Here is a 9,583-nt window from a genome sequence, read left to right on the forward strand (position 1 = left end):
TTAAAATAATTATTATAAAATAGAGTAGATTCTAAGATAGTAGCACATGGAAAGAAGACATAAACATCTAAAATAGAATGTTATGTGTTTGGCTCTTTCTTGCCATTTTGTCAGTTTCATATCTTATCCTGTTTTCACCAATAATGCTATGATGTAATGACCATTTGACAGAAGTTGTTTCATCTTGCCCAAATTACAGCTACTAAATGGTGACAATGTCTGAACCCTGAAGCACAGTATTAACACACTTCCCAACTGAGGAACTCAGTAGAGGATGTCTCTTCTGAAATTTTAAGAGTCCCAAATAATTCACTAAAGAGAACTATGCAAACTGAGTCCTTAAAGAAAATGTTAGAAGTCTTTCTTGGAAAATGATTTGGTGCCTGACTCAAAAAAGAAAGGAAACCTGAAGGCAGCGGGGTAGAGGGGAGTGGATATGGGACAGGGAAAGAAAACAGTCCTGTGATTGAAGGGTAACATTGAGCCATGGTATGAAGAATACTGGGATGTTATTGTGAGAACCAAATGATAAATACAAGTGCAACATAGAAAAAGAGTCATGAAGCTGAACTTAGCCATCTCAGAAGGTAAAGCCATCACAATTTGGCTTCTGAATAGCTATGGGAAAGATGGTCACCACTTTCTAGTTGGAGATGGTGAGAACAGTCCAGAGAAATGGTCAGCTTCAGCTAGAATAAAAGAAGTCCAGTCCCATTAGGCTGAATTTAGATTGAGGAATGTTTGGGCTGACATACAAGGAAACAAAATTGAGTTCTACATCTAGGTTAGAAGTGGAACGAGGGCTATGTGGGAAGCTCAATCTTCTTGAAGGCTGAAGTCACTTTTTGTCCCTCAGCATTTCCTTTCACTAGAACCTTGTGGTGGTCAGTAAGAGGATCATAATAACTTAATAGCTATGTACATATGATAATATAAAATGATGCTAATTGAAATGAACTCCAAGATAAGGAAACAAGAGGGTTTTTTAAAATGTATTGTGTGAAGTTATTTCTTCTTTCTTTCTTTCTTTTCCTTTGTTTCATCCCCTGATGTCACTGTTTTGATTTCGGTACCCTACTTGTATATATATTTATCTGATTTGGGGAAGGGAAGGAGAACAACAAAATGGTTAGACAAAGAGTAAACCACTCAATGACTCACAAAACACTATGTTGGAAATGAACTTTACCACTTGGGGAGGGGATGGGGGGGTGGAAGGGAGACGGGGCAGGGAAGGAAAGTGGGAGAAAATAAGAGAGGGGTTAACAATGTTTGTCAAGAAATGTACTCATGGGGCTGGGAAGGTGGCTCAGTGGTAGAGCGCTTGCTTTGCATGCATGAGACCCTGGGTTCAATTCCTCAGCACCACATAAGCAAAGAGAGAAAAGCCGGAAGTGGCACTGTGGCTCAAGTGGTAGAGCGCTAGCCTTGAGCTGAAGAGCTGAGGGACAGCGCCCAGGCCCAGAGTTCAGGCCCAATGACTGGAACAAAAAAAAAAAAAAGAACTAGGTAGCATATATTTTAGAGAAATATATATATATATGTGTGTGTGTGTGTGTGTGTGTGTGTGTGTGTATGGATATGCACATACACATTCCCCTCTATACTGGGGATTAAACTCAGGGTCTCCTAGGAAAGCCCTGTACTACTTGAGTCACATGTCCAACCCCTTTGCCTGGGTGATTTTCAAGGTAAGGTCTCACTTTATACCCAGGACAGCCTAAGCTGTAATCCTACTTACGCTTCCTCTTATCATAGGGAATGACAGGAACAGTTGCTGTGTTCTGCTATTGAGATTCACTCACGGCTGGTTGAGATGGAGTCTTTTGAACTGTATAGTTGCTGTGCTCTGCTATTGAGATTCACCCCCAGCTGGTTAAGATGGAGTCTCTTGAACTGTGTGTGCCCAGGCTGGACTTGAACTGTGTATGATCTCTCAATCTTTACCTCTCCAGCAGCTAAAATTACAGGCTTAAGCCACTTAGCCTGGATAATATCTTTTCTAATGTGGAAAGAATAACAATTTGAAAAATTAAGCAATAAAAACCCAGTTCTGTCAAAAAGAAGACAAGGCGGATAAGGTGTAAGTTCCAAAGGAGAGACACGTACATTGAAGCTGCATGCCCAGCTGCCACTGCGACCACGGCAGGTGTGATTCTCTGCGATAGGAACCCCATCCACACTGACTCTCACAGTGTAGGAATCTTCTGGCATTGCTCTTCAAGGTCAATGAGGAACACATGAAGATGGAAGCATTTTTATTTTAGTAGACATTCATAATTGAAAAATATTGTCTTAGATAGACTACATGTCAACCTTGAAAATAAACATCTAAATTTCTACTTGAATCAGAGTTCAATTCCATCTGATTTATTTATTTACTATTAGGATGGCAATACTGGAGTTTGAACTTAAGGTTTCAGGCTTGCTAGGCAGTCACTCTTACTACTTGAGCCACATAAACCTATACCTTTTTTGCTCTAGTTTTTTTCCCCCTTAAATAGGATCTCCTATTTTTTTGGCCAAGGGTCTCCACAGACCAAGTTCCTCTTACATAGTTGAGTAATATGTACCAACATGCCCAGTTTACTTATTGAAATGGTTTCTCTCTACCTTCTTTCCCAGGCTGGCCTCTTCCAATAACCCTCCCTATCTCTGTCTCCCAAGCCAGGAATGCATGACTCACTGCATCTAGCTAAATTCAAATTTCTATTACACAAAGAAAAGCTGCATCCAGAAGTACCATATATCACAAATTCCAACATAGGTTAGCTTAGACAAATACCTATTCTGACTATGTATATTGATTTTCATCATGAAGGACAACATATACAGTAATAACAAGTAGTGATAATCATATAAAATACTAACATTAACCTGACAGATTCAGTTAGTTCATGATATTCTTTTAAAAAGCTATTAATAAAGTTTCCTCTTAAGTACACGTTTGCAGATGAAAGACAGCCAGCAAACCTAATATAAGTCCTCTAAAATATGTGCTACCTAGTTCTAAAGTTAATATTAAAAGCTGCAATTTAAAATGATTTAAAATGTTTCCTAAATTACTAATAATACACATCAATTTGGACTGATAATAAAGAACTTAAAATGTCACTATACAAAATGGTCATCTTCAATCTTAATAACTATGTGAATATTTTAAACAAAATTAGCCAAACTGAACAGGAAAGCATAATTTTGCCATTTTGAGGAACATCATTACATTTTAATAGTAGCCATTTATCTATTAAAGAAGTCTAATAACGATAAGATAATGGCTGTAATACAGGAGAATAGATATGGGTATGCTTTTGTCATTCCAATATGTGAAAAGAACATTTCGGCTGAACATAATAAATGTGTAAAATAGTCACGATATCAAGAAATCAAAAATAATAGTCAAGATATCAAGAAATCAAAAATAATGACTGGAAACCAGAAAAATACTGCTTTTAGTAGGCAGACTGACAAAACTATTCAAAACCAATACACATAACTGATTTCTGAGATGATGAAAATGATGTTATTAAAGACACTTTGAAACCGACCTAGTATAGCATGTAATTTGAGTTGAATGGCTTGAATCTTTTTCTACATCACAAGTAATTGACTGGAAAGAAGAAACTAATTGCACACTGTTTCCCAACTCAGTGTTATCAACTCCATAGTTAAACTGGTTTGCTTGAGAAAAACCTGGAAAAGTAAGAAGATTCAATTACTATTAATGGAATTCAATTTTCGGAGAGCTAACAACTGTCACCCAGTAATTGATCATGTAATAAATAATGCCAAATAGCATGAAGCAAACAGTCCATTTATTTCATCTTTAACCCTATAGTTATAATCTGTGGAAATACAAAAATTGGCCTTGAATTGATTTATTCATGGAAGTTTTGTGAAACTTGTGCATCTCTCTCTCTCTACATTCATATACATAGAGAGAGAGAGAGAGAGCACCAAATACTAAGTAAGATGGGGAAAGCTACTATTTAAAAATAAGTCAAAGGGACTGGAAGAAGTAGAAGAGTGAGAAGTGATATATATTATAAGTGATGAAGTCTTCACCTGTAGCTCCTATAAATAGACTTGCAAGTTGATAGTTTACTTAGGCTGTAACCCTTAGAGAAATGGAAGATAAAACTTGAGAGAAAAAAAATACTAGGATCTCTGAGGACAACTGTGGCTCAATCTTGAGGGGAATATATATTTTTTTAGTGGTATTAGGGTTTAAGCGCAAAACTTTACACTTGTTAGGGAAGAACTGAAGTCATGCCACTAGCCCTTTTTAATGCTGGTTATGTTTTTGAGCTAGGTCTAGCTTTTACTCAGATTGGCCTCAATATCAGTTCTATAATTTGTATATCCTTTGGTAGCTGGGATAATGATGTGCCCAGCTTCTTCTTTTTTCATTGTTTAACCTTGGCTAGCCTGGAACTGAAATTCTCCAGATCTTATGCCTCTCACTCAGCTGAGATTATGGATGTGGAACTGTGACTCAAGTGAGCACAAAAGCTTGGGGACAGCACCCAAATCCTGAGTTCAAGCCTCAAGACCAGCGTACTAGATAGATAGATGATAGATAGATAGATAGATAATCAATATCAGTAAGTGGGAGGCCAGGATCTGAGCTTAGATTGTAGATTACCTGTGACCCAATGTAGTAGTCCCTTTCTTCTAATTTCTATCTTATCCTTAACATTAAAACCAAGAGTAGGGATTTTAACAAAAAGCTCTCTATTCCTCACTTCTTAGGCCTTTATCAAAGAATTCATTTGACATTGAACAATACAAATACAAATATACATGTACATTTCACATATGACTAATATTTGCATTGAGCTGGCAGTTTAGAAACTAGAAAGCCAGCTGTTGCTCAAATGAAATTGTGAGAAAGCATATGAACACAGGAAAGCAAGCCACTTGTAAATCCACTCCTTTTCTTTTGCCAATTTTTGCTTATCTATGGAGTTCACATTGAGTGTGCCAACTAACTAAAGGATGGAAAGTCTTACTTGTTCAGGAAGTGATAGAGGAATTTATTTCTCTATTAGGTACATGCTACCTTGGTTACAGGGTGACATGAATCTCTTCTTTGGCATTCCCAAATCAACTACAATTCTGAAAAATAATACTAAAAAATATGGCATTTAAAAAAGTTTCCGAATGGCTATAATGTCAAATGTGTGTGTGCATATGTGTGTGTATGTGAGGGGGGGGAGAAGAAAGAGAGAAAATGTCTAGAGTAAAGCCTATGGGAAAATGTGAACCAAATTAACAAGATTTGTAAATGCTTTAGCTATACTTTTGCTAAAAGCATACAAATATACAAATATTTATAAATTTAAATTAATTACAACAAAGCAAAAAGAAATGCAAATGAGCTATAGTTTTTAAGTTTTTATTTAAAGATATCATTTCAAACAAAGAGGACACTTCTGGAAGTCCTCCAAAGAACATAGATTACAGGAAGGGCTGGGAGTAACCTGGAAACAGAAAAGGCTGAAGCTTCACATGGAAATTCCTGACATGTTGATATGTTTTCCTCTGTAGAAGTAAAACTGGAGACAAGAATTGTCAGGCACACAAACCTGGGTCTCCTGATAGCACTCATCCAAAAAGTAACGCCCAAGCGGCTATCATGGAAAATGTTAGTGTTGTTTCAGTCAGTAATTGTCATATAACACTCAGATTGATTTGTTTTCTCTAAGCTTTTTGTCTGGTTGGATTTTTTTGGTTGTTGTTCTTTTTTTTTTTTTAATTGTGAAAATACCATACAGAGGGGTTACAATTACATGGGCAAGGTAACGCAGGTCTTGGAAATGTATTTAAAAGTTGTAAAATTCAAAACAGTAGGGTAAGGAAAACTACAGCTTGATTGGTGGAAGATAGATTGTAAAGAATAAAACCAAGCCTGTAACATGAGTACTGAAGAATAAAAAGAATAAAGTAGCAAATACTCATAGGGGATACTTTAGCTACATTATTCTTTCCAATATTCATGAGTATAAGATGTAGAAATTAATAGATCATGTTTCTGCTGAGGAAGCCAGGGCTCAGAGAAGTAACTTATTCCAGTCATATAAATTGCAGTGGCAGAGATGACATTGAAAGCCAAGAGACTGGATCAAAGTCTGTGACACTCCTACAACCATCATGACTATTATCATATTTTTTTTACATAGGATAGCTAGTACAAAACATAATGGAGAAATATGAACTACGGGTATAAAGCAAAGAAAAAAACCCAATATAGTTTACAGACATGCCAGAACTGACCAAAATGATAATCTACTTCATCAATATCATCATCTTAGAAGGAAATACAATTATTTCTCTAATTGTGCTGTTGCTCAAAACACTTCTATTTTGGTATCATAACAGTAAAATCATAACTTTGTCTCCTTAAGTACAGCCTTTTTTGCTTTGTTTTTAATTTTTTTTAACTGAGTTTAAAATGTTCTACCACTGAGCTTAACTTGCACCATAAACACAGCCATTTGAACAGAGTAATCCAATAGCAAAGTTTTGCCTTTAAAAGTGAGCATCATGTATAGAAGTAGACAAAAATCATTTGGGTGTACACAAAATGTTAGTACTAGATTTTCTAGCAGCTGGAATTTCTCCTAAATAATATTTTCTGTAATATTTTATAATGACTTTATGAAAGTAACACAATTTAAATAGGTATGGGGGGTCAACATTTAGGTAATAATTACAGTTGTAAAGTGTTTTAGATTGATAAATTGATGCAATTGTAAAAATGAAAATACTTAGTGATTAGAGGTAGCATGGATGAAATGTGTGCGTCTTTTTTTTCTAGTTAATTCACATAGTGATAAGAGATCTTAGGTGTTTTGTAGATTTATCATTGTATTGAACATATTCCATATATATGGAATATATATATATAATGGGCACCAAACACCTATATTAAAACTTTATGTATTTGTCTTTGTTATTGAAGTATGATTGGCATATAAAAAGCTATAGTGTATATAACTTTGATATAATTATATACCTATAAAGAATTACTGACAACAAATCCATAGTGTTTCCTTGATCTTTTCTTTATTAAAAAATAAAAAACCTTATACACTGGGTACCACTGGCTCACACTTGTAATCCTAGCTATTCAGGAAGCTGATGAGATCTGAGAATCATGGTTCAAAGCCAGCACAGGCAGGAAAGTCTGTGAGACTCTTATCTCCAATGAACTACTAAAAAAGGCATAAATAAAGCTATGGCTCAGGTGGTAAAGTGCTAGTCTTAAGCCAAAGAAAGTCAGGGACAGCACTGAGTTCATACCCAAGACTAGTGCGCACGCGCACACACACACACACACACACACACACACACACACACACACAAACACACACATTTCAATAACACTTGACCTATGATCATCTATCTCAGCAAAAGTTTAAGTATATATTACCATACATCTAACTCGAGGTATATGGTGTCTAACAGATCAATACAACTTACTCATTTTACATACTGCTCCTATAAAACAGCAAAAGTAGTATTTAGACTTACCTCTGAGAAAGCAATGTGAAATAATCTTTAAAATACATCAGCCTTAGTGCTCACATAGAGAAGGGAAGAGAAGAAAAGGAAGAGAGAGAAGGAGAAAAGTAATTTTACCTTCTCCTTTGATAGTTAACCTTGTTGCTCCATTTATACTTCCATATTTAGGCATTACTTCTGTAACTTTGGGGATTGTTTTAGAACTCTCTGAAAGATACAAAAGAACAACAGTACAGGTAAGGTAACCAGGTTCTCCATTTCAAGCACCACAGTTTGAGCCAGCTATTACAAACTTGTAAAGAAAATTGCAAAAATAATACGATTTGAAGAAAAATATGTCTAGGGTCTATTTCAGACACGATTAAACAATATTAACTGAACTTAATATTAATTTACTTCAACCTCTTAGTTAATACTTAGTAGTAAATAATTCTTTAGTTAAAACTTGGTTAATAATCACTGGTTTTTGTGAAAAGCACTATTTTAGGTGTTACAGAGAGGATAACCATTTTCATCAGACTGACCTATCATACATATTAGAAGCTACATATTGAACTCGGAGTGTCACACTGGCTCTGTGAACTGCAGAACGATAGCACACTTAGCAGACCCTTCACACAGCATCAGAGAGCAACAACGTAGATACATAAATCATAAAAACACACGCAAGGGACAACAGAAGGCAGATTTAAAGAAGTGTTCAAGAGCAGAAAAGGAATCTTGTGCCTTGAGAACAGCTGTGGCAGGATGAGATTTCACAAAGGGCAATTTCTGAAAGCTTTCTAATGATAAGCTCTTCATGTAAGAGTAACCGGGTTTGTTGAGTGAATTAGTGAAAGTTACTAACAAACTGGGTTAGTTTCCAGGGGATAGAGAAATGTTTCTCGGTCTTAACTTTTTGGCAGTTAACTTAGTACACAGAGGGTCACAGGTGACTTAGAAGATGCATTTCTCTTTTGCTGCTGAGGCCACATCAGTCTTTAGAAGGTGAAGGCAAAGGATCCATTGCTGTTAATTAAAGGCAAATTTGAATTAGCTTGAACCTACTCATCAGGAAATAGAGAGCTGTCTGTAGAAACACAGGGCAAGTGACTTCTTTTTTAGTATTATTATTTTTAGAAAACTACAACTGATTATTATTTTCAAAACGGAGACTGAGTCTCACTAGATAGACTAGGCTAGCTTCAAACTTGTGCATCCTCCCAAGAGCGGGGAGCTATATAAGTGCACAGTCACACCTGGGTAGTAGTTCTTCAAGAAAACTCAAAAATACATGGAGAGTAGACACATTTATTTTCTGCTTAAACAAACTAGATCTCATCATTGAGTAAGAGGTTAAACCAATCCCCAAAGTAGAACAACTTAAATGAAGACAGTACGACCACAAAAAATATTGTGTGAAGTAGATGTCTGAGCAAAGGTTAAGAAAATGATAATTAGTTTATTCCTTTTTGAAATCCGTGTCCTGGGCTCTTGACCCACAATAGAAAAGCTCTATGCCTTTGGATATGCCTGTTCCAAGAATTCCACAATGTTCCTGCCTATGGTACTTACTAACCACTGACACCAGACAGCTAAGAGTTGGGCACTGCAGGAAGAGAGCTGGATCCTATTTTCAGCTGGTGTTGCCTGGTCTATCTCAAGTTCATCCTGCTCTTATCTCGGCAGACAACTCCAATTTCTTATCTTATCACTTTCCTCCCAGGCCTCTCCTGAGTATTACTTTGAAGACTCAGGGCAACTTTCCCTGGAAGTGACTGACACCCATCCTAAAGACCCAACAGCTTCTGTCTTCCAGGAGAATGGCGCCATGACTTCAGCGGCCAGGGCCAGACACTAGAACTGTCCTCGTTACCTTGCTCATGTGGTTGTAACCCCTCGGTACAGCATTTTCACAATAAAAAACTTATTAAAAAAAGAATTAGGGGTTATACTGTGGGGAAGGGACATACGGAGGAGATGGGGAAAAACCAGTCGTTTAAGGATACAGGTGGACCTGTTGCAACAATGAGAAGTACAGATTGTCATGTCCAAAATGAGCTTTACAACGTCGGTG

At 36.5% G+C, this 9,583-nt stretch overlaps 1 protein-coding gene across 1 annotated transcript in view; it reads right to left on the minus strand.

Annotated features, from left to right (window-relative positions):
• Pkhd1l1 (polycystic kidney and hepatic disease 1 (autosomal recessive)-like 1) overlaps positions 1-9,583 on the minus strand; it is a 153,502-nt gene that overhangs the window by 128,996 nt on the left and 14,923 nt on the right. Inside the window, exons 2-4 of the mRNA XM_013012469.1 lie at positions 7,645-7,734; positions 3,549-3,693; positions 2,110-2,218 (exon numbers count right to left, since the gene is read on the minus strand). Of these exons, the coding sequence (XP_012867923.1) occupies positions 2,110-2,218; positions 3,549-3,693; positions 7,645-7,734 (344 nt within the window). The remainder of the gene's footprint in view (positions 1-2,109; positions 2,219-3,548; positions 3,694-7,644; positions 7,735-9,583) is intronic.

The sequence above is a fragment of the Dipodomys ordii genome, unplaced genomic scaffold, assembly GCF_000151885.1.
Source record: "Dipodomys ordii isolate 6190 unplaced genomic scaffold, Dord_2.0 Scaffold17, whole genome shotgun sequence".
NCBI classification, from domain to species: domain Eukaryota; kingdom Metazoa; phylum Chordata; class Mammalia; order Rodentia; family Heteromyidae; genus Dipodomys; species Dipodomys ordii.